The 26,501-nt window shown below is 31.4% G+C and overlaps 1 protein-coding gene across 1 annotated transcript; it reads right to left on the bottom strand.

The window, feature by feature from the left end:
* Positions 1-1,188: 1,188 nt before the first annotated feature.
* Positions 1,189-22,649, bottom strand: LOC143046463 (uncharacterized). The gene is made up of 8 exons (XM_076219623.1): positions 22,529-22,649; positions 21,742-21,807; positions 20,926-21,044; positions 6,293-6,446; positions 4,614-4,736; positions 3,877-4,035; positions 2,350-2,628; positions 1,189-1,322 (listed from the first exon to the last, which is right to left on the bottom strand). The coding sequence occupies exons 1-8, from the start codon at positions 22,578-22,580 to the stop codon at positions 1,189-1,191; spliced, it is 1,086 nt and encodes a 361-aa protein (XP_076075738.1). The 5' UTR covers positions 22,581-22,649.
* Positions 22,650-26,501: the final 3,852 nt, after the last annotated feature.

Raw genomic sequence — 26,501 nt, 5'->3', positions numbered from 1 at the left:
TTCTTCTCGAGTGTTGGTTGATCATAGACATACTGTTTATGATTGATCACGGTCTCTTCGTATGCCTCTGTGTTTGATGTGTCATGACGACGAAAATTTGTCGAACGAAATCCGAATGAAAATCTCTTTTTCTTGCTTGGTTTAAGTTTAGAGTTTTCTTTACTGTTTTCAGTCGATTTACCCCACGGATCTTCATATTTTACACTTTCGTCATCGTCGTTTTCTTGTACGTTCTGGTCCTTTGTTTCGTCAGTACAAAAGTTCAGTTCTTGATAACCTGATACACAAGCTTGCCTAGCAGTAGGAAGGTTAGTCTTCGAATATATTCCTGCTTCATCATAAATGTGTTGATTTATATGTAACATCGACAGATTGTTTTTGTGGAATACGGCTTTTTGATTTGATGGATCTAGATATACAGGTCGATTTTCTTTGAAATCATCTGTATCATCGCTTATATGTTCTTCCTTTACATTTTGATTATTTGATAGCTGTTCATTCCTGTTTAGAGCGCCATTCCTATTAAACACAGAATATGAAAATAAGATGTTGTATGAAACCACAGATCAAATGAGAAATGAAAATAACTGTTCTATTCCAGACTTTGTACAGTATTTTCCAAGGAAAGGCAACAATCTGGATATTAGGGCAACATTGCGTTCAAATTGTTTTTGTCTAAACATTGTGTTTTGCATTTTCATAAATACGATTTCTAAAAATTTATGTGAACGCATACATTTTAAGTGTCAAGTGGCATGTTAGTGTTATTATTGCTCTTGTCTTATAAAATATATTGTTGATATCATGTGCGCTTTTGACACATTTGAACATGTAGTAATTTATTATTGATGATACGATGTCCAATATGAATGTAATTTGTTGAAAACATCGAAATGTTATTTTTGTTGTCAATCGAACAGTAATGGGATATTTTTCATTTCAAAATAGGAGATAATACACGTATTCATTTCTCCTTATTTTGTTACGTTCTATACTGCATACTTATTCTAAATATATTGCTAATCACTTAGTATTTATTAGAATTAATTAGAAAACATGGGCAATAGTTTTAGGTCGTACGCAAACAAGAATGTATTCGTACACCAAACAAAATCTGATAATATATTTCAATTTGAATTAACAATAAATGATGACAATGATGACTTGTTGATATGTAAAACTAAATATCTACGAATTTAAAACAAAGTTGAACAGAAAATAAATACATTTTTTACAATCGTTTACTTGCCATTTTTCTTTTATCTTGAACAAACACACCAATAACACCAAAATGGAAACACAAGAAGAAAAAATTCCAAGTACTGTAAAACAATCAAACATACATTTTTTAAAGGAAAATATCATCCATACAGATGTAGATCATTTTAACAGCTAAACACAGATATATAAATCAGTTCTAATCTTATCAAGCAGTGTTATTAAAGAACCGTCCTAAAACAATTGTAGAACAGCTCTCTTACTTAATTTTGGATAGATCATATAGAACTGGTGATGGCAATTCCTTCACATAACAGATTATGGTACTTCTATCTGTCTCTATAGTAAATACAAAGAGACGTGTAGTATTATTGCCGATGAGAGAATCCACCAAGGTTCAATGAAATTGATAAAGGCAATTACAAGCAATCATACGCCTTCAGCAATGACAGTATTGTTTTTAATTTTTAGAATAGTTTTTCTTTATAGTATCATGATTATGTTTTTAAATTTAATGCCATCTGTGAAAGAGTATTCCTCCAGAAGCACATGAAAACCACCCATGTTTCTTTGTGGGGTTTGTGTTTGACATCGTTATTTGTTAATTTCGTTAACTATTATCATCTTCTCTTTAACTTATGAGTCTTGAAAGTCCCCTCGGTATCTCTCGCCTTTCGATAAGTATATCTCTAGGATTATTGCAATCATTGTACATATTGTTTTATCTTGGTTTGTTAGTAATCAAAGGTACCAGGATTATAATTTAAGACGCCAGACGCGCGTTCTGCTACATAAGACTCATCAGTGACGCTCAGATCAAAATAGATATAAAGCCAAACAAGTACAAAGTTGAAGAGCATTGAGGACCCAAAATTCCACAAAAATGTGCAAAATACGGCTAAGGTAATCTATAATTCCTGGGATAAGAACAGTCATCCTTAGTTTTTCGAAAAATTCAAAGTTTAGTGTGAGTTTTAAGGGATCTGTTTTATAATTAATTAACACTCAGTCCTTTTGTTGTATTCCAAATTTGTTTGTTTCTTCCCCCCCCCCCCTTAATATGATTGGATACTTTAAAAAAAAAATGTTTTATAATTTGGTGTATGTGGTAACGTTCAGAAATATACAGACCTACACAAAATATACCACAATTAAGATCATTATGGTGATCCTCACTCTTTACTGATTTCGACATAGTACCATATTGCGTGACGCTATCTTCTTTCGCAAAGAGTGTTGATAATTGTGTTGGAAGATTGGAAGATGTCTTTGCTGGTATAGATCTATCAGTTGTCATGTTGTCCAGTTTCATAGTTGTCTCACGTGTTGTTGTGGACTGTTGTGTGTAATTGTGTTGTGTTGATTCCACATGAACAGGTCTAGCTGTAGTTGATGGGCGAACACTGCTCTCTTCATAAATGTAAACAACATAAAATCGTATTAAAATTTCTTATAAGTTCCAACTTTTATAACTTTTTAAATATCCATCTGTATTTGGAATATTTTTCCACATACGTATTTAAGGGATTTCGCTTATCAGTTTCAAAATAAATAACTTTTCAGATTACTAGTTTATATTGATAGAGGATTAATAAAGGAACCCAAAGAGCAAAACACATATATAGGTCACCGTGCTTGTTTTCGAGATATAAGCCATTGAAATTTTGGCGGGAAAAAATTCTCTCTTGACTTTTCATAGCTTTATCATTGACCAGTTGAAGTTCTCAAAAACTGTTAAAAAATAATTAAAATTTAATAAGACTTTCACAGATGGTTTATCATAATGCATGTAAAAGATTTACAAAAAGAAAAATTTGGGTCACCGGGCAAATTTTTTCAAATGAATAAAACCAGAGGATTCCGAAAATCTGACAAAAAACTAAAACATGACAAGCCAGCTTCCTTAAGACGAGATAAGTAATCAAGATTAAGGCAACATGTTGCTACATAGACTATTGTGTGCGCACTTTGGACTGATTTTCGTCCTGAATAAACGATTGAGAGGTATGATGGACATACGCAAATAGTCGGTGCCTTTCATAGCCAACTATATGGTATGCATTGTTCTTATTGTTGACGTACTAACTGCAGCCTTTAATAGCTTACATCAACTGAATTTAATCTTTGGTAGATAGTTGTCGAAAGGAAAATCATACCACATCTCAATATTTTTATTTCAATGGGGTACCTTACTTCAGCATCTTACTTTAACCAATAATGAACACATGCTTGGATATAAATACACACAATCAGTGACAAAGTTTCAGACTTAAGACTAGCACATAGATTTATTGCTGGATCAACTTACCCATTTAGCATTCATCCTTCTAATATAAGATGATGATAAGAATAACAAGACAATACAAAACGACATAGAAACATCGTTCAACTTGCCTTATCTAAGGGAGAACGTTTAAAGTGATTTAATATAAAATGACAATTTAATGAAACCTTTATGTCATCTTCAACAGACAATGGCCTTAAGGTTATATCAGTGTCATTTTGAATCTTGTGGAGAGTTGTCTCATTGGCAATTTTACTATAATTTCGTATTCTTACATAATGACAAACAACAACTTTTATTAATTGAATGGGTCATCACACATACAGTTAAAATTCTTTTAACTATTTAAAAGATTGATAAAAAGATATAAATACCGTGACAGTAAACATGTTGCCTAAATGTTCCGATCCAATAATATGTATTGTTTTCTGTTGTTTGTGGAAGACTTTCGTTGAGGTTCATCAATTTATGCTGTGCATTTTCACAATACTGCTTTGCCTCTTTAAATGCCAATTTTTGTTCAGCAGGTTTATCTTAAAAACCATACAGTATATATAATATGTTATTTCAAACATATAAAATGTTTTTATGGTTGCTTGGAAATCCCTCTCAAAGAGAGGATAATTTGTTGCGGAATACGACTCCAATGTATAAATGAAAACATATTTAATATAAAAGAAACCAACGACAGGAATTGATTTACTGGAAGTTAAATAGTGTTTTCCGTACTAAGTTGTTTTGTTATGAATAAAACCGTTAGTTTTCAATTGGATGGTTTCATATTTTAATGTCGGGGCATTTTGATGCCGACCATATGGTATGGGTTTCTTCGTTGTTCAAGGCCTTAAGTTAAGTTATAATAATTAACATCCACTTCATTTGACCTTTGGTGGATAGTTGTGGCAATCATCCCACATCTCCTACGTTCATCAAGTATACACATTAAATGATTATATTTTTCTCTCAAGTGTATACTGCATTTTTATGGAACAGAAACATGATGTTTTGTTTTGTTTTCAACCACAACACAATATAACTTTCAAATTAAACGAACGGATGTAACCTCTGTTGCAAATTGTTTGTATTCTTGTAAAGTTATATTGATACTTACATTTTCCGCTGCATATGAAGGAGACAGCCAGGTCACATGGCATTTGTTTGATACCTGTATGGTTGTTGTGTCGATTGACAGTAAGACAGTCGAAGTTTTCCTCTTTCACATCGGGAGATAAAACTGTGTGTCAAATTGAAAACATTAGTCGACATAATTCAAATATTCTTTGTATAGAACAGTTGTTCATATTTTTAATTGTTTTGGTGTATTTGTTTAACTTGAACATACTGTATGTGAACCGAGGAATAGAATTCTAAATGAAGCTAAATAAGAATAAAATTGCTGGTTTAAACTTTCTCATGCTTTTACAATTTAACAGATAGTATATACTGCTACGGACACATCAATTTCGAGTTGATCCGCACAACCTCTCATAAAACGACATAAGACATAAAGTCTTTGATACATTATTTTTGTGTGTGGCTTTTATGAGCTTTAAATTAGCCGTCAGTAGTTGTGGGTACTATAATATCTGTACTTTTTGTCTTATTTGTTGTAGGGATATAAAAACGCCTTGTCACGTACGTTTTGTTGTTTTATTGCTATGTATGGATCAGATGAAATAAGCCTTTTACAACTACTTTTAATAGTTTGTTCTTATTTTATTTTGAACTGTTACATCACTGTTCCAAGTTATGGCGAGGTTTTGGCGTGAGCAAATCAGTTTAATTCCGTCACATTCTGTATGTTTCAGTTCTAAGTCAGTAGCCTGTATTTGACTATGCGGTATACATGTAGGTGTTGCTCATTGTTGAAGGTAGTACAGTGAGATATTGTTGATTTTTTTACGTCATTTGGTCTTTGGTTTAAAGTTATCTCATTTGCAATCATACTTCTTCTCCTCATATTTTTATACACATAACAATTGATTTTCTGGTTCATACATCTGTTGAATTTTATAAAAAGGCAATCATCAGGAGCTTTGACTAAATCCTTAGAAAGTGGATAGTAAAAATGATAAATACAGAACAAACATATATGAACTTCACAAGAGAAACAGCAACCGTAATTTTTGACAAAGGAGTAGGTTCAGTAAGACCACGTTTTGGCCCTAAAATATAGCAGTTTTACAAAATTGTTAAAATGTAAACTTTGGTTTATTTATTAGAGAGTAGAATGCTTCTGTTACATAAAGATGGGCAGTTTTTACCAATACAATGTACATATATCGGGTACTAGCATCATTAAGTTATGGTAAATTACTGAAATCTTCGATGATAATACATAACATATATAAAGGTTGAGGATGAACACGGATGAGGCCACTTTCTTTTTTGACAAAAACATCTGAAAAGTGACATATTTTGGCATATTTGATAAATTTTTCATATCTAAGCTAGAATCAGAGCGTTTTAAATGAGTAAATCAGTTAAAATCTTTCACATAAACTAATTGAATCAATTTAAATAGACACTTAAGTTTTTAAAAAGTGTTTATAAAATCTTTAAGTCAGATGAACTTGAAATTTGAGGCCAAAATCGGCCCTTACCGGAGCTACTCTTTTAAAAAAAAGAATTTGTTTTTAAAAGATGTTAAGTTAAGTATATATTGCTAACATGACTTAAACTGTAGGTCATGTTTAAAAAAAATCCTGTCAAAAAGAAAAAAAAATCACCGACAGGCGTACTGTAATAGACAATTACTTTATTTGATACACATTTCTTCTATGTATTTACCTTTATCGAGTCTATATATATTCACATAATTCATATCCTCTGAACCACAGTACATTTTGTCTGTATAGTCTGGACACTCTCTATGACACTCGTTCAACATTTTTTCCTTCAAGTTCTTAAATTTTGCTTCGTTAAAACAAAAACATTTGAATCCCTAAACAAAGAATACATACTGTCTATCATTACAATGGAAATTGGTGAAGATTATTTCTTCATATTGGCAGGGAAGAGCATTACTTTATAGAGTTGAAATGAAGTATTTGCAGTTCTTACATGTATTTATCAATACAATGTTGATTTTATTATCGTAAGAACAGTTTTACAGTTCGCAAAAAAATAAATTTGATATCATAGGTACGTACCACTAGTAACCCGAATTTAACTTGAACGGACAAAAACGTGTTAACGCTATTTAAATGAGATTGATCGTTATTTGATAAAGATTGACAAAAAATAAAAATTATATTTAATTCATATCAATTCATATCAATTCATTTTAACGCCAGTCAAATAGATTTCTCTGCGGTGAATCAATTGAAATCAAGTTGCTGGTTAGTTGCGTTAAACTAATAGGCCACGCCCCCGTTAAACTATTTCAAACATGCATTAATTCGTTTTAAACATGGATGAGACCCGAGCTTTTTACAGGTAAATCACCCAAGCAAAACGACCTCGATGTATCTATCGTTTTTTGTTTCAAACTTTAAATGCGTATAGTCTTATTAAGTCACATGCTTCACAATTTAAAACGTTGAAACGAATGAATAATACACGTATCATGTTCATATGTAAGGAATTAAAATAAAAACATTAAAATATATATGCACACGCGGTTTAAAAATGCAAAACTTGTGAATCTGTTGAAAAAAAAATAGTTAAATATATAACATGATGGTTTTCTATATTGTACTCGTATTCAAATGTAGACACGGAAAACTATGTACACAAAAATTATTTATTGTGTACATAATTTAAATCGATGTATTTCATATTTTCGGCATTGACTGTAAAAAGTGCTTAAGTCCTTTATGAGTAAAATACAGAATTAAAAATAACTCTACCTTTTTTTATATTTCTTTATTTTAGAGGTAAGCTTCTGGCCAAGTGTCACTGATTCTGTCGCAAATCATTTACTTCAATAACCAATCAATTGTATTCTGAAAGAAGTTGATTTGTTTTCTGTACGAATACATGAAATATTTCTCACTGAACGTTATGTTTGCAATCGATGTTCAAATACAAATCTACAGTATCTATATGAAAGAGACTTAATAATATATTTTTTTTATTATAATTATTCTACACATGCATATTTGAAGGATCGAAATAATCAGTTCTACAAATGGGTGTTATTTTTAAAGACTTGAAACTTTACAATTATCAAGTGAATCCATGAAATTTTTATCGACGCACCAAACTTTCATCGTGCATAGCTCATTTTCCGATTTAACGATCTTCTTACTTGTTCATTACATTCTAAAATTAAAATCCTTAACAAATTGCAAAAACTTGTATTCTCCGGCTAGACTGCGCAAAAGATAAATCTTGCTTTGTTTGTGTATACACAATGTTTTGAAGGCCGATATCCAGTTTGGCTAAAAAAGAATTAATTTGCACCACAAGTTAATTACGCGAATTCTTTTTTTGCACAACTTTATCATAAAAACTGCAACATTCAATAGCGCCAATAAAACAATCATTTAATTGCGCAAATATTATAGACTTCGTTTCAAATGTTTCTTCTTAGTGCATTGAGGAGGTCCTTTTAGGTATTTTCATGTAGGTACAGAAATCGCAAACTGAAAGGGCCTCCTTTGTGCACTTAGACTGACAAAAAAGTGCACTATGGACCTGATGGAAAGATAGAATTGACACAAAAAAACATAGCATACGGAAGGAGAAGTACATAATTTTGAATTTTAGTAATTATAAAGTTATTCCACAGTTGAAGTAGGTATTCTAATGTTACATGTACGTGTAAATAGGTTAATAGTTTCGAGATAAATATGACACAATTAATAAAATTGAGAATGGAAATGGGGAATGTGTCAAGTTTCATTTATTGGCGCAATACATATAATAAAAAAAAAGAGATGAGCGCGATTCAAAACTTTACAATATGATAAGTTACACCTAACCGTTTTGACAAATCAGTAAATTCTTCGCCCGGGGATATACACCTACCAGTAATCTACCTTCAGTAACTTTACAATACCCAGCCGTGTCATTTCCGTATATTGTACATGTAGATAGCAAGTGTGATAAATGTATATACACCAGAAATACCCATTCAAGTGATTTTTAATTTCAGAAGAACTCCATATCGGGTACATAAACATTAGATTACAATAATATGAAAAAATGTATTAATAAGTCAAATGTTGTTTTGGTAAATGCACCTAGGTATGTATTTGTAAACTTATGTTAATTCGTTATTTCATGTCTCTTTCTTCTTTTTTTTTGCTTCAATTAATTTTTTGTATCTTATAGACTTATTCGTAAATCGAAAAAACTCACAAATCTGAATAGAATCATATGGCAATGAACATGTTGAATGATTTCTCTAACTCAAAACTAGTTATACATGTACATGTAGATGCCTCTGAAATTATATTTTCTCGTTGGGTTGCTTGTTCATTAATTGACGTTTACGATATATTCTAATGTTCAGTATTTGTGAAAACCGCTCATTTATCAATTTTACAAGAAATATTATAATACTTGTAAGTCATGAACATTGAAGTTTAACTTTCTATCATTTTTTCGTATACGCACAAACATACAATAAAATGAAACACTTTAAATCGGTTTAAATTATGCAATGCATTTTGAAAATATAGTTTTGAAAAACCGGATATTTTTGATTCATACTTTTTCTATCCCTTTTCTTAAAAATTAGGACACGTGTCACTGGTTAATATAGAATACAATTAACGGTACCAATTTTCTTGTACTAGATGCGCATTTCGAAAATACATGTCTCTTCAGTGATGCTCGAGGCCAAAATATATGAAATCAAAAGCAAATTTAATATAAAAGACGAAGAGCTATAATCCAAAAGGTCCAAAAGTATAGCCAAATTCGTGAAAGGAATACTAGTGAACCATGAATAATCCCAAACAACAAATTTGTGATTCAATTTGGTTTGTCACACTTGCTAATATTATCAATATTATGTATTGTTTTCGGCTGAGACGACTACATGTATAAAATTTATAGTAGCCTCAGTTTTCGGCAATATTGAAACAAATTGGATATCCTTTGAATTGCTTCTTAAGTTATTTTAATATATAAACTGAGCCAAAAACGTTTAGCAACAAAATTGTGAAATTTTGTTTTATTACAAAATCATAAAATTTAAACATATAATTTTAATAACACAAAAATGGAATTATGATATGTCAGAAGCAACATGAATGTTTATCACTCACATTAATTAGGATTTTCTTTGTATGGAGCGCGGGAGGGTCAAAATGCTTAAATGAGTATAGTGTTTCTCAAAATCAATTTCTCAGCCATGCCCTTAGTGCACCAATGAAGGATTGACAGGAACACCAGCAACTTCCCTTAGTCAATGCAGTACTTTTTTAGCCGAAAAAAACTTGTCACGTGTTGACGTAAAGCGAAGGAAGCGCTCCTCCCTTGACGATAGTTTTTTCTTGTCTACGAGATATCGACCTATCCTATGCAGTTGTAATTTGTCGATATCTGTTTGTTAGTCTCTGAACTGTTGCCTAGTGCACATTAAATCGAGCCATGATGTCAACAACCCTCATTCCGGCATCAACCGTTTCAAGACCTTTCTGACTGTCATTTTCGGGGTGGCCTGGTTGACGTCCCAAGCAAATTTTTCAACGGTGTTTGTGTTTTTCTTACCAATGGTGTGTTTCTGAACGTTAGTGAAAAAGAATTTTTTAATATCGTTTTAAAATAACAGGTACAGAAGGTAAAACATCATTGACACGTGCAAAGCTGAAATGGCGCGAAATCAATCAGCAGGAAAAAAGTACGACTGTTACAGGTAAAACTAAGGATTATATCAATGATGTTTAAATATTTTTTTCCAAAAACAACAACAAAAAAATTATAAAAAAAAGTGTTGCTAAACCTTTTTGGCTCAGTATATATACGGAAAAACAAGGTGGATATTTAATCATCGGCTCTCGTGAAGTTTTCTTGTAGGTTAAAAGAAGGGGACAGTATACCTCTAAGTAATAAAACTTTAAGATTTGTATTCTTTAAATTGTATAACGTCTTAGTCTGGCTTTCTCTTCAATTTTTAGATTATATTCAGAATCACGTTTTTATGCCAGATCTTTTATCATTTGTTAAATCAAAGACATGTAGTAGATGTATTTTTTTTTAGACCAAAAAAACTATCATACGGTATTCCACATGTACGGTGAATTAAATTATTGACAAGCATACCACATCTTCTTATATTCATTCGTTATTTGATGAAGATCTTCAACAAGCCTTAAAGGGATAATTCGCGATTTTTCACTTTAAATTAATGATTTTGAAAATGAACTTATTGATAACTATACACTTTTTAATTCTAAATAATTATGTTTATCCAGAGACATATAATTGTATTATATGTCTCTGGAACAAGCATGTGCATACAATAATGCATGTATGTATACGCATGAGTTTCTCGCTACATTAAAGACCCGTAATTTAGGCCTTCCTCTTTTGTCTGCTCTATAGTCGGGTTTTTGTCTCTTTTACACATTCCTCATTTTCATTCTCAATTTTTGTAATATACGACGGTATATTGTTCCTGTATCAAATACCATGTACATGTACATATATGAGGCTATGAAAGTAAGTTTACAGAAATAAAGATGATAGTGGAATAAGCACTTTAAATTACAGAATAAAGAGATGAAAATATAAAGAATAGATTAAATGATTCATGATTGCTTAACGCCCAGTTACAAATATTACACTCTACCCCTCCATCTTTTTGTCCATCCTATTTAAAATGATTCTTATAGGAGGGTCTGAATTGGGGGGGGGGGGGCTGTTTTTCTGTAAACATTTAATTTTCACCCCTTTTTTTCTAATCTTCAAAAAATAAGTCTTAAAAGTAATTTTTTACGCATTATTCTCTAATTTTTCCACAGTTTTCTTTAATCTTTAAAAAAAATGTAAAAATCATTCTTTTAAATGAATGAGAGCGGTGATTTCCAAACAACAGCAAGGCTTTCATTTGTTACTCAACAATGACGTGTTGGTGTGTATTGTTCTGCATGATTTAAGTGCTAGTTCTATGAAGTAACAAGTCCAAGTTTTCATCAGTTCTTTCCAGTGATTTTGACTACACATAAGAAGATGCCAATGAGACAACTCTTCGAAGAGACCAAATGACACAGAAATTAACAACTATAGGTCACTGTACGGCATGCAACAATGAGCTAAAGCCAACCGCATAGTCAGATATAAACAGGGGCGGATTCAGGCTTTTTGAAAGAGGGGCTGTAGTTTTGTAACGAGGGGAGCGAGGCGAAATTTTTTTTTGCCCCTTTTTAGGACTTAAAACATAAAATAAGTGAAATATGCACTTTTTAAACGGTTCCTGGCGTGGGGCATGCATATTTTGTAGTTGCTGGTAAGGTGTAAGGGTTGGACATTTTAGATGCTGCATCTCCCTATTAATTCACGAAGTCTAGTCTGATTAATCATTTAAAAAAAAGTCCAAGCAAAAGGGGAGGTGTACGCCCTCTACGCCCCCTCTGGGTCCGCCACTGAATTTAAAGCCCGAGTAGAAGTATCGGAAACCAGTTCATATTGACTGAATCCTATAGTCTGTTACCACGAAACCAAAAAAGGTTTACCAAGTTTGTTTTCACTTTTATCATATTTTTACAATGATAACTTTGATAATTTTCTTTAAATTTTAAGCAGAGAAAATTCTGTTACCAGATAATGTTTAGCATTTTCTTTTATTAATCATTCAATAAAATTCAGGTATCTTTTAGCGTTTTCTTTTATTGATCATTCAATGTTCATTATATTTTTAGACCACGCATTTCTCTAATCTTTATTTTTTATGCCCATTATTCTCTAATCTTCATTTTTCAAGGGCATTATTCTCTAATCATTGAACCCCATCCAAATCCTCTTTTTTTATTATGTACTGTTATACCACTGATCGAGACTAGGGTGAGGATAGGGAGCCCGCTAACAATTTTAACCTCGCCACATTATTTATGTATGCGACTGTCCCAAGTCAGGAGCCTGCAATTCAGTAGTTGTCGTTTGTTTATGTTTTACATATTTATTTTTCATTCATTTTTTTTTGTTATATAAATAAGGCGGTTCGTTTTCTTGTTTGAATTGTTTTTACATTGTCATATCAGGGCCTTTTATAGCTGACCATGCGGTATGGGCATTACTCATTGTTGAAGGCCGTACGGTGATCTATATTTGTTAATGGCTCTGTCATTTTGGTCTCTTGTGGACTGTTGTCTAATTGGAAATCATACCACATCTTCTTTTTTATATTCCTGTCCTTTTAAAATGCCCATTATAGACATATAATAATACATTAGGCTTAACATTTCAATTTATAAATATCAAATAGCGAAAAAATTATATATTTATTCAATAACGACAATGTTGCTGCAATAGATGCCAAAAACATCAACAATATTTTATTGAAAAGAAACGGCATTTTATTTCACTTGTTCTTAAATAAAAAGATGTTTTATTTCATTTGTTATATACGGACACTGTAAATTTTGAATGTAAATGAGTAAAAATTTGTTTATATTTATATATTGTGTCTTATACGCGTCTCATTTATCTTTTTAAAGATTGATGCACACAATGCCGCTGAAATGTTTAAATGTTTTGTTTAGTTCTGTGATTCTCATTTTATGTTTGTATGTGGTGAGACTTTTAAAAATAATAATAATGATAAAATATTGAATCTAAAAATATTCAGAAACTATTAACTTTTCTTAAATTTATACTTGAGTCAGAAAATTAAAATTAATGTAATATATGTCACTGAACGTTAAAATTCAATCCTTTATTTCGTCTTCGTCTTCGTCAAATAGTGCTGTTGGTTTCTTTTTATTATTATTACATACTAGTATACATGAATACACCACAAGTTATTCCTATGTAATCTCATTTAGATATTTAGTAGTTTAAACATATTTTATTGTTCTAAACAAATGGATTAGAAATTTAGTGCATGCAAAGTAAATTTTAAAGATGACAATGATTGCAGTATCTGTGTGAATCTTCATCTCAATCACGCTTCATAAAGATATTACAGAATATTCAAGATTTACAACTTTTCGTGAATATGATTGCCAATGGAATAAACCATGCAGCAGATTTCAAAATAACCATATTAATTTGTGTCTGAATTATAACAACTGAAACTGTAATTCTGCTGTAGTGCACCTTTAGAACTTGTATTTCAGATAATTTGACCACGTGACAAGAAATTATACAATAAACATTGGTCACGCACGATAGGTTCTGATGTAAGACACGTACCGTTACAATACCCAGTTTACACGCATCAGCGCACACAGGTTTCTCGAATGGGGCAGTTGATTGGAGGAAAGTTACCAAAAACCACGCCTACCTTTACCAATTATCCAATCAAACGCCTTTGACATAAACATAAATAATACATGAGTAATATTACAAAGATTTTGAAAAAAGTTGAGACTCTAAATTCTAACTTAAAATTATAAATTTATGCTCGTAATGCATTTTCGCAATTTACAATAAATGTTATACATACTTTCACCTATCTAGTGAGGAAAAAATAGAAATTAAAAAAAATTGCAATTTACAACTATTTCGAATTATAGTGCTCAGCAAGGCGGCGTTTTACGTTTCCGCAAATTGGCTTTACTTTTCCGGAAAAAAAAGATGACGTTTCCGGAAAAAAAAGTTTACGTTTCCGCAAATAAATATCTTACTTTTCCGGAAAAAAAGTAACTATTCCGGAAAAAATAAATTATTGCTTTTCCGCAAATAATTGAGGAATACCTGTTGATCGAAAGCAAAGCCTTAATATAAAATAAATATTAAGTAAGTCAAAGGTCATCATAACATGCAAGTAAACTTCATCATTTAAATATATGAAAACGTATGTTCAAAAGTCAGCACTAATCAGAAATATCTTGATATGAGTTCATAAGTCAGTTCTGGCAGAATATTTGTAGCCAACACGCCGCACAAAGTCCACAGTAGTACATTCACCGTTAACAAGTTTTGTATTTTGTTCAAGAACTTAAGGAAGTCCATCTTCTCCTTTTCACATTTCCAAACGGGTGCTTTTACAGTTAGAGTTCTCATCTTTATGTAAGATGTTGTTTGCAGTTTCAATAACACATCGATAAAAACAAACAAAAAATGTTAGGATGGCTAGCGTAAAACTGCTCGTTCAAGTGGGCATGAAAAGACTCGGCACTATTCGTGTTTTCGTAACAGCAGTATGCATTACACATTCAAAGTCATTATGAACTACCTCAGGAAGTTATTCTTCGGGTAGTGCACACACCAATAAGCCGATCCAACAGTTTCGTGTAACATTCCTCGGATTTAAGTGGAAGTAGCGCAAATACAAAACGAATGTAGTTACCATTTTTACATCCATGTATCGAATAAACTGAGTTGGTAGAAGAATTTCGGACAGGATTTAAATGCGCCATCTATGAAAATATCAGTCATTTCATTACATAGACATACCAAGTTGGTGAAACATGAAAGTATAACGATTCCCGAATCAAAATCATTGACTAATTAAAAGTTAAAATAAGTTTCAATTTTGTTAGTGTTCAAATCTATTTGTCTTAATGTCTAGTGAATTTCTAATCTACATTTAGGTAATTTTGGAAACTGCTTTCGCCTGTCTCTGTATAAGGACATAGCAACATTTTTCAAGTCAATATATATTCAATTATTTATAATTTATTAGGTAAATTTCCGGAAAAGTAATAAATACAAATTGCGGAAACGTATACTTTAAATTTGCGGAAACGTAGCATTGGTACTTTGAAAAATTAGCGGAAATGCAATACGCCCCAGCAAGGACGTATATTTGTTTTCCGTCCTTGTGCACAGTTTGTGATAAATGGGTGTCAAAATGTATTAAACAGAAACCCAAAGACCAGTTTCAAGAAGAATTCTTTGCTTTTATGCAGAATCGCATAAAACATAATGCTGTCATATTTTAAAAAAGAATTATCAATTAGAAAACTCCTTTTTACATTTCTAAATTCATATATTACGCAGATATAGATGTGGTAGTTGCCGATTGAGTCCAGAAGGTTTCAGGATTTACACAGAGAAGACAGAATATGTCGTCTCTGTGACACAAACAACATTGATGATGAGTACCATTACATTATGAATTGTAGAACATATAAACTATAGAAAAAGAAGGAAATGTTTAAGGAACTACTGTTAGTCAAACTCTTATATCTTTAAAGCTGATCAACAGTTAAACTCATCAAATATTGTAATATAAGAAAAACTATGTAAAAGTTATAAATGTGAAAGTCAGTCCTCCAAGCTAATTTAATTGTATCGTTTACACATGCATGTACTAATTTTACCTTATAGTTATGTGTATGTATGTTCTTGATAACTAGTAATTGAAGTTTTATGAGAAATAAAGTATTCGTATTCCTTTAAACATGTAAACCATAAATTGCAGTACACGAAGACAGCCTACGGGTAAAGTACATGCAAGTGAATATATCACAAAAAGATTATATTTAATCCTCATCCGTACGCGTCCTTGTAAATGCCGAAAACTCTGGATTTTCTTTGAAAATTACCTGAGAGGTTATAAAAGATCTAGAAAAGACCAAAAATGAATTGAAATAAAAGATTTTTGTGTAGACGAGTTACAACATTGCATAAGCATGATTAGGAAATTTGAACAAAAAAAGTTCGTGCTCATCTTTGTAGTGGCGAAAAACACGCATATCGAGTTACGTAGACGAAAAAGAATAATTACATTCATAATAATTATGATGTAAATTCACGAAATTAAAAGGTTATAATTAGAAAACAATCTAAAACACGATTCGTCATTCCCCATGTATAATTATAGATTAAAACAAAATTATAATTTTAATTCTGAAATTCAAAAGGCATGTTTCTGATACGTGACAGTTCAGCGAACACTATTACATGAAATGCACGATGATATTGACCGAAAACAAAGGTGAAAGATTCAAATTGTAAAATCATTCGCTGAACGGTAGAATTTCTATCAATCATTCAACGATATCAAAAGACTTTTGAGTGTAAAAGTATGATAGAAATACTTTTAATTTATTGAAATGCCTGTTATATTGTTCCAGTCATTGGTTACTAGTGCATGATTGTCAGTCCATTTCGATATTTCATAGCACTTTTACAAATTCTGAAAAAAAAGGAAAAGAAAAAACTAATATTCCCATGGGAAAAATATATCTTCCCATGAGAAGAAAATTGTCCCGCAAAGTGTTCAACTCCCACAAAAGGGAATCTAACCAACTAAGAAATGCATAATCATCTGTAGATTGATTTTTATATATGAAACGATGTGTATTGATTTTACTTGGTTCAATGTTCAGTGGCAAGTATTTTATATATGCGCAGGTCCTGAGACAGATAATCAAATTATCAGATTGCGGATGACGGACAGGAAGACTCCAAACGTAACAGTGTGAACTAGCTGTCAGAAACTTAAGAACTCTCAGATTCTTTCATCGTTGAAGACCCTCTAGCGACTTTAAAGATGAACAGGAATAAAAACGCTGACCATTGATAATTTGTATTTTTGTTAAGCTCTGACTTTGTGTTCGATTAGGTCCCGTGTATGTTTACCCCATATTCCTTTATTTTCTATAAAGGCGTCTGTCTTGACAGTAAGTTGACACGACTTAATCATGTTAATACTAGTTAAACCCTTAAATGTAAGACACCAGATGGAAATACTCAAAAAGGAGAGCCAGTTTGGTTCTCTTTAATGTTAGAGTTCAAATCTTCATGAAGAAACGACTATATGTTTTCTGTATTCAGCATAGAATAATATCTTCTAAACTATATTTTTTCGCACAATGTCTGGATATTGGTGGACATGCATTATTGCGAAACCAGACATTTACAAATGAAAATTAACACTTAGACTATAGACATTTAGTAGGGAAGTAAATGAACAAAAGACAAGTAATTCAGAAACATAAAATTGAGAATGGAAATAGGGAATGCATGGATCACGCAAAATTAAGCAGGGGCGACATCGGAGTAATGGGAGTTTGCTTCTTGTAAGACATTCGCCGTGAAAACAATTTGATATGAAGACAAGCCTTTGTACTGTGACTTTGTTTTAAAATTTCAAACATGAGGCTGTTACGGCCCTGGTCAATGTTTTTAAGCAGTACATAGTTTCCTTTCATTTTGTTGTTGGCTTTCTGAAATAAATGTTTACATATTATAGACTATCATGATCCTTTTTTTTCAATTTCAGTTAAACACTATGTCTGATTTGCTTTTTCAGAAACTTTAGCATGTTTAAATGTCTTTTTCTTTTTCTTCATCTTTTTGAAACCCTAGTTTTGTATTACCACTGACCAGTTCAGTAAAAAAACAGCTGCTTCATGTTTGTATAAATGTGTTTGTAACCTTTCTAACATGCTATTATTTTCCGTTATTTTTTATTCCGTGTCTATAGATAGTCTTGATCGGAGAGTCAAGATTTATTTTGTCTGTTGGTTGCTTGGCTAGCGTAAGCTAATCGATTTACCTCACATTTTGAAGTTGGATGGAGATTGTTTTTAAATAAATGCCGTACCTTTGTACTTTGGTTTCCTGTCGGTTTTTTCTCAATTTTAAATTGGGAAGTTTTATCATTTGTTTTGCATGATTATTAATTTTGACTTGCAAATGAACAATTAATAAATCTAGTCCCATGTGTGCTAGCGAAATGTCTTTAGTGTAATCTCGGAGTGTAATTTTTATTTCAACTTTTACGTTTGCTTCAGCACAACATAAAACACGAAAACTTTCATTTTCTTGTAAGAATGAGATTCGTTACTTCAAACAAAAATCGCTTTTATATTTTTTTTTTTTTTTTTTGCAGTAAAAGACCGGTTTCTTAAAAAAAACTTTCATACAATCGACTAAACGAAGTATAAGCTTCGGGAAGGTCAAGGATTATAACATATTTTTCGTAATTTTGCAAAAATCGAAAATTTACGGTAATTAATGGTCGAATTGAAGCTTAATACCTACCAAAAAATCTCAATGAGCGAAAAGACTTTCATTTTAGTCATCTCTGGTGTATTTATGATGGCTTGGTTTGAAGCGAGAACAGACGAACTATGCTTACTAGTGTTGCATAAAAAAAACATGAGGATATGGTTTGTCCTTTATGAATCTATATTGCAAATTTGACTCATATAAGGATAATGTTTGTCTCATAGAAAAATCGGTAGTTTTAACCGATAATTTATTTTTCGATTTTTATCGGATATAGTAGTTATTTGAAAAAATACAAACCGTATAATTAATTATTGAAGTTTCGTATGCATCATAAATCAACCGGCTCCGGCAACTTTTGACTTGTTCTAATATCAATAGTAATGATTTTCAGCGGAGAAAAAGATAGATATTTTGGTCGTGGTTGAAAGAATCGTAAAAGTGTTATTTTTCTAAATTCTGTTTGTTTAATCGGACAAAGTAGAGTCTTAATTTGATTTTTTTTTGCCGAACTGGACTCTATATTGTGTATTGAATTGAAAGTTTGCAAACGTTCCGACCAATGAAATTCATTTTAATATGTAACGCGAACTTCAACGAGAGCACCTAGATGAAATATTTTATCTATACTACAATCAGTTTTAACTTAGAAATTTCCGCTCAAATATATAGGAAATAAAATTATATGAAAACAACAATGCAGGATGTTTCTTTTCCATTTTTTTTTAACAATGTTTATGTTCATTTCAATTTGGTAAGTAGACTAGTCTTATATTAAATGCCCAAAACGTAAATATATGTTTTCTTTTAAAACAGTAAAAAACGTGAGAGTATGCCGATAAATAGCCAGTCTAGGTCGTTAAACTTAAATCAACTTACCCATCGTTATCGCAGACTAAAATTTATCTCATATATATATGTTCATTTATGACAAGTACGTCAGGGTGCATGACAGCACAATAATCTTTTTACAGAATCGTAAGAACAATATTTTTGTTTGATATTTGCTTCTCTTCCACAATTAACGCCCGATTTGGCCAGTGACCGGTATTACAATTTAACACAGTTTAAAAAGTTCAGTGGGCTGCTACTTCATTTATAATTTTGGGTATGACTTTCTGTTTATCATATTCAACATACGTCAACATTGTCTTCATCAATTTTATTATTCAATTCATCAAAACCTTGTTTTTCATTACAAGCTTTTCCGTATATCAATATACGGCAAGAGAATGAATATTTGTTGCATACCGGAAATATAAGATACATCGATTTAAATTATGTACACAATAAATAATTGCTGTGTAGTTTCCATGTCTACATTTGATTTACGAGTACAATATAGTAAACATAAAAAGAGAAAAGAGAAACGGTAAATATACAGGAATACATAAAGTTTCGTAAATAGTTGCAAAGGACCACATGTTACTTACATGCCATGAGGTTTCATAGCATTCAGTAATTTTTGAAACGCACATATATATGTGCGATAAAGATCTAGTGCATTTGAGCAAATTAAATTTATGTTATCCATCTAACTATTTTATTTTCAACAGATTCCCTAGTTTGACATTTTTAAACCACGCGTGCATATATATTTTAATGTTTTTATTTAAATGCCTTATATATGAAAATGTCACGTGTATTATACGTTCGTTTAATTAAATTGTGGAGCATGTGACTTAATAAGACTACGCATTTAAAGTTTGAAACAAAAAACGATAGATACATCGAGGTCGTTTTGCTTGGGTGATTTACCTGTAAAAGCTCGGGTCTCATCCATGTTTAAAACGAATTAATGGATGTTTGAAATAGTTTAACGGGGGCGTGGCCTATTAGTTTAACGCAACTAACCAGCAACTTGATTTCAATTGATTCACCGCAGAGAAATCTATTTGACTGGCGTTAAAATGAATTGATATGAATTGATATGAATTAAATATAGTTTTTAATTTTTGTCAATCTTTATCAATAAACGATCAATCTCATTTAAATAGCGTTAACACGTTTTTGTCCGTTCAAGTTAAATTCGGGTTACTAGTGTACTGTCCAATGATTATTTCTTGGTTTCAATTTTCTTTACAATAATGTAACATGTGTAAATTACGGGGAATGCATTATTTTATTTTAAGATATACTTTGATTCAAATAATGAAATATATTTTTAAACGAACAGTGCTACGGATCATTTTTTTTTTTTAAATGTTAGCATGAACCATGAACTTCATTTGTAGATAATGTGTCAAATATTATTACCATTATGACTTCAATACACAAATTGAAAACAACATCCAGGTCATTTGGTCTCAGTTGAATTTTTTTCTCGTTTGCAATCATATCACATCCTCTAATGTATTGTATATGTATTTTAATCTTTTGTTGTTTCGTATACTTATACTTGCCAGTAGTGCGAATAAATTCCAATTTCCACACTGTCTAGAACATATTTTAGGTTGATTGTTGGTTATGTTTGTCATTTTGACAGTTGTCGAATCTCCCAATCCATTAACACCGAAACAACCTAACGATAATTTGAATTTTAAAGTATATATTATATCAACGGTAAAGAGTAAAATAACAAAAGTACCAAACTAAAGAGAATACAAAACGGAAAATCCTTTATAAATTGACAAAATCAAAAGCTCACAAACACCCATCAAAGGGAAAACAACTATCTCATTCCTTACTTGGTTCAGGAATGTGTTGTTCTACTTAATTGTCTACCAATTAAACTCATCATATCATACATTTCTCTCACGACATGAACTACAGTGTCGGATTATACAACGTGAAAATTTATTATCATTATTTTCGAAGACCAAACAGCTTGTCCAGGGCATGAGTTTGCCTCCTAATTTAGTAAAAAAATATTTGTTTTTAAAGGCGAACATTTAAAAAATCTACATTAGGAAACTTCCTTTTTGTTAAATGTGACAAGAACTAAATGTCAAAAAAACAAGAACACGATGTCATGTAGAAGTCAACGTAAAATGTACAGACGTATAGGTTAATGGTCAAAACTTGTTTTCTCTTTGATACTATGCATTACCTATGGAACGGAATATTCATTATGAGTAATATTTACAACACAGACAGAACGAATTATTTTATGAAATATAACCGATATAACATTATATAATTTATGTTGTTGAACTATAAATTGTATATTTATATTTAGTCCACAGGTCATGTTACAGGAAATGTGTTATCATATTTACCTAAATGAGTCATCCATTTGGTTTTCAAACATTTCTGTGAATCTATATGTTGTAATTTTACTAAATCTGGAACAAAATAGGTACATTTGCACTATCTAATCTTAACAAATCTTGATATCAAATAATGGTGCCATTGGGCGCAGGACAGGATACCAATGATTTGAATAGCTACATTTAAATGCCAACGATAGAAGGTAAAAATGCAATATAAACATATAAAGCAACTGTATAAAATGTACAGTACTGTATACACAGTCGTTATTTTCCCTCAAGGCACATCCCTTATGGCATATCTATCTTTTTGTCACTAAGCACTTAACATTTGTATATGCCCCGTCTGCAAAAGGAAAGGGACATTATTTAATGTTTTTTCCGGTTGTTCTTTCATCTGTCCCCGGCCAGTATTACGTTATAGTTTTTGGTCATGGTAAATAATTATGATGCTGTCATCAACGTTACCTGTTTGAGGCATTATAATTATGCTACTAATTAATTTATCTGATTGACTAGAAGAAAAGAAATTATATATCATCATAAAACTACTGTTGGCAATTTATTATAACTTATCCACTGTATGCTGCTCGCGGTAGTAATTTGACGGCTTGTAGTGTTAAAAAGGCATGTTCTTTTCTCTAAATTATCAATTATCAAGAATTGTACTTTATCCATTATTTTGAACAATAGTTTTCGCTTCTCTTCTTTAGTTTATCACATAGAAACATTGATTACAAGTAAAAGTATACTTTTGCGAGTCAAAGTGATATCATTCAAAGAATATTATGCTTACCGATCGTGATGTAGAAAATAAAAACAAATGATAAAGTTGCTGTTTTATCCATCGTTGATAAACTATTACTTAAATAACTTTCCTATTATAATATTTGAAACTTCACAAGGAAATATTGTTTATTCTCTCATTGACATCAAGTACTTGTATCATACACGTATATTTGTATCACATTATTTCCGTTAGTGTTTTTTTCCGAAATCAGACAATATGAAGTAAAGCAAGAGCAAATTTGCATACTCTTACACAGTATTACTTGTCGAACAAACAATTTGAACGTCAATGAGTTTATAATTGTTAATTGTGTTATGCACAAATTCATTGGTTTTCTCTTTTGAAATTTATTATATATTGTAGAGAATCTAATTTTCCTGTATATATGTTGCTCATTGTTGAATTACTGTAAACCAGTATAATTGTTTAAAGCAATATATATATACACAATACAGATAAAAGAGGGACGAAAGATACCAAATGGACAGTCAAACTCATAAATCTAAAACAAACTGACAACGCCATGGCTAAAAATGAAAAAGACAAACAGAAGAACAATAGTACACACGACACAACTTAGAAAACTAAAGAATAACAACACGAACCCCACCAAAAACTAGGGGTGATCTCAGGTGCTCCGGAAGGATAAGCAGATCCTGCTCCACATGTGGCACCCGTCGTGTTGCTTATGTGATTACAATCCGGTAAATAGTCTAATTCGGTAAGTCATATTCATGAAAGGGAAGGGGATTGTATATATCATTTGTGAAACGGTTATTCCATAACGGTCAACCAACTCGTGATGGCCGTTATGTATGCAATTATTAGTTCATGAAATAACAGAAATAAAAACAAAACGAATACTAAACAGTATTACATGGTAAATTCCCTATTGGTCTTTGTATCAGCCCTCTAGCTTATTATGGGAGTCTCGGGCTAATATCAGGACCATTATAGAAATGCCATGTAATAATCTATAAGAACACTCCCAACGGATTAAGTGTAAGACGTAATAAAAATGTGATAAAAATAAAAAACAAGCTGTGTTGTACAAGAATCTATAGAATATTTTGGGATGCTATGAAAAACAAAGACGCTAAATTCATTCAAGTGTGGACATCACAATATAGCAATTAATTACATAATAATTAATTATGTAATAATTATGTCATAATGAAATTATCACAATTTGACAGATTAATCTGTCTTCTTTCTTTTGGTACCTCATTTATAAATTATAATTACGAATGAAATGAATTACATCAGTTTAAAGTTGTCTGATATGGAGTGAAAAAATCTTTGTATTTTGCTACCTTAAATAGTAAGTTAGCTTAATGATACTTCATGACTAAATAATCTGCCAGTCACACATTGTGACAGATTAAGTTTATTGAAATGTACCACATCACCAAAAACACGGGCACGTCTAACTGGGTGGACAACACAAATAGTTAGACCGAATTTATGGACTTAAGGAAAAGCACATTCCGATGAAGGAACACTTTGTGATTTCAATCCTGCATATTGTTTTGCTTCAAAAATGTACGCAGGCGCGTAGCTACGTTTACGTCAAAACGCTCGGGCGTACACTTGGATTTTGATCAAAAAACTAATTGTTATCTGAAGAAAATAAAAGAACTTGTTAAAAGCATTTCAGCGTTTAATATTCTTTCTTCGTTGGCTTGAAATTGTGGATCAAATTGACGAAATTCACTTTTCAGTCAAATGTATCATATATATTTGTTCATGTTCTGTCAAGTCTGAATCTTCTGTGAGTTTTATACTCACTTCCCTTTTGTTTAAATCAATTCATTATCTGCTGAGATTCGTTTATCAGTTTACAGTTTACAGTTTTGACGACCATGTGACATATTTCTGACGCCAAAGCGAGACATAACGATCCTAAATTTCGTCGGTGGTGTCAATTTCTAGGTTCAGTATGTTGAGAAACTTTGTTCTTTAAATAACAATAACTTTTTCAAACCTTTGTAAACTTTTCCGGAAGTTGAACAGATATTGCTTATGGTCAAAAGAGTAACTGACTGAGGGTATAATATTTAAGTCAGTTTTCCCGTGTTTTACGAAAAAAACTAACAGGTACTAACTAGTAGAATTGGGTTAAAAAAATGTACACAACAATTTCTTTGTCGAAAAATCATCGATTTAAAAAAAAATGACACTTCAGCAGAATACAAGCATTTTTTCATAACTTTTGTCTGAAGCAAATTTTTGAAAGTAAATTTGTTTATTCATTTTTCAGTTTTATACTGACAGACGATGCTTTTTATAAATTATAAATGCATCAACCTTCATACATTTTTATGAAACTTGGGCCAAAACTACTGAATATTCCAGATCAAGAAAAAATATCTAAAGAAAATGTTTGACTTTTCAAATTTCTGTAATGGAATGATAAATAGATTCCCTTTTGTAGGAGAAATCCCAGACAACAAACACAGCGTTCCACAGAACCCCTTACGATATAGAATATTGCACTTGAACATCTCTGTAGATTATTTATTACATGTTCATTTACGAAATTTGGACATAAAAAGGGTTTTTTTTGTTGGTCGAGTCTTTTACCCCCACATATTTTAAAGTTACTGGTTTTGACCTTTTCTCTGAATCCAATGACCATTATATTTCAAATTAACAAAATGAATAATTTAACATAACAAATAAACCATTAAAATTCTAAAGTATGGTGCTACTGAAGAGATATTGATGACAGTAATGGTATCCATTCCCGATAACTCGTTAGCTTCTGGGGGCTTCGCTCCCTATCTCTAATAATCCACTACCAGCAATTGTTTGACATGGACCAGTTTGGACCCCTTGCCAAGGTTCAGGCGTACACGTAGAAATGACATTGGTACGAAAAGATAAAAGATCAAACATTGACAATTACATCTCGGTACAGACAATGCACTTCACCTTTAACTGAATATAAGGTAACACAATCATTCTTGGCTCTTCCAGCAGGTCAACACGCCACAGATAAACAGTCATTCATATCGATTAGATTATTTGTGCACGGACTTGATATTTGTCTTCTGCCTTCGTTAATTTGCGATTGTTGTTTTCGTTTACTTTGAAGTTCAACGAAACAGTATAATTTTGAAATTTAATGATATTTTACTCTGTAATCGACACGATAAATAAGTAAAGCAGAAATTTCATGAAAAATGAACATGATATATGAAGTAATAACAATCGACAAAAGCTTATCAAACACGTTTAGACAGGAATCTGTCAAAAAACTTTCAAACAATTTTGCGTTTTTTTGTTTCTCTAATGCACTTACATTTGTAAAAGCAATTAAAATACAATTTCATGAACATGTAATTATGAAATATAGAAATAAACATAATTTTATAGAAACAAAACAAAATAAAGTAATGAAACATCAATGAATACCATCCTGTTCACATCTATACATGTACTAGCAAGGTTATGGTTGCCTTTCGGAAATTGTTTAACATATAACAATTATTTTATGGATTTTGTATTTACATTGTGTGGTATATTAAAGTCATTCGTTCGGTGTATGTTCACTTGTGTTGATATGTCTTTTGTGTTTTTAATTTGTTTTGAATTTATGACAACTCAGACGACAATCAAATCGCACTACTCAAAAGCATTCACTTATCATAACAGCTTTCATCACTTTATTGAACTCGCAACATGAAAAATTAAGAAATGTAACTAACTCGCTGAATTGTGTTAAATCATTTGACTGTTTGTTTGTTTCTTTCTCCATTCTCGGAGCACCAATGTCATACGTAGACAGAACTGGCACCCTTCAAACAAAATAGTACGAATTCAGAACACAGTAGAAATGATTCAAACAAAATAGTACGAATTCAGAACACCGTAGAAATGATTGCAATCAATACATGGGTGTAGATTATCTTCTTTTATTTATTCCCCTCATGTGAAGAGGCTTGACTTGCACCTTTCGAAAAAAAGAAAAGAAAAT

Source organism: Mytilus galloprovincialis, chromosome 9, assembly GCF_965363235.1.
Source record: "Mytilus galloprovincialis chromosome 9, xbMytGall1.hap1.1, whole genome shotgun sequence".
Lineage (NCBI taxonomy): Eukaryota > Metazoa > Mollusca > Bivalvia > Mytilida > Mytilidae > Mytilus > Mytilus galloprovincialis.
The sequence above is the reverse complement of the archived record's forward strand: the minus strand, read 5'-3'. Positions and strand labels throughout refer to the sequence as shown.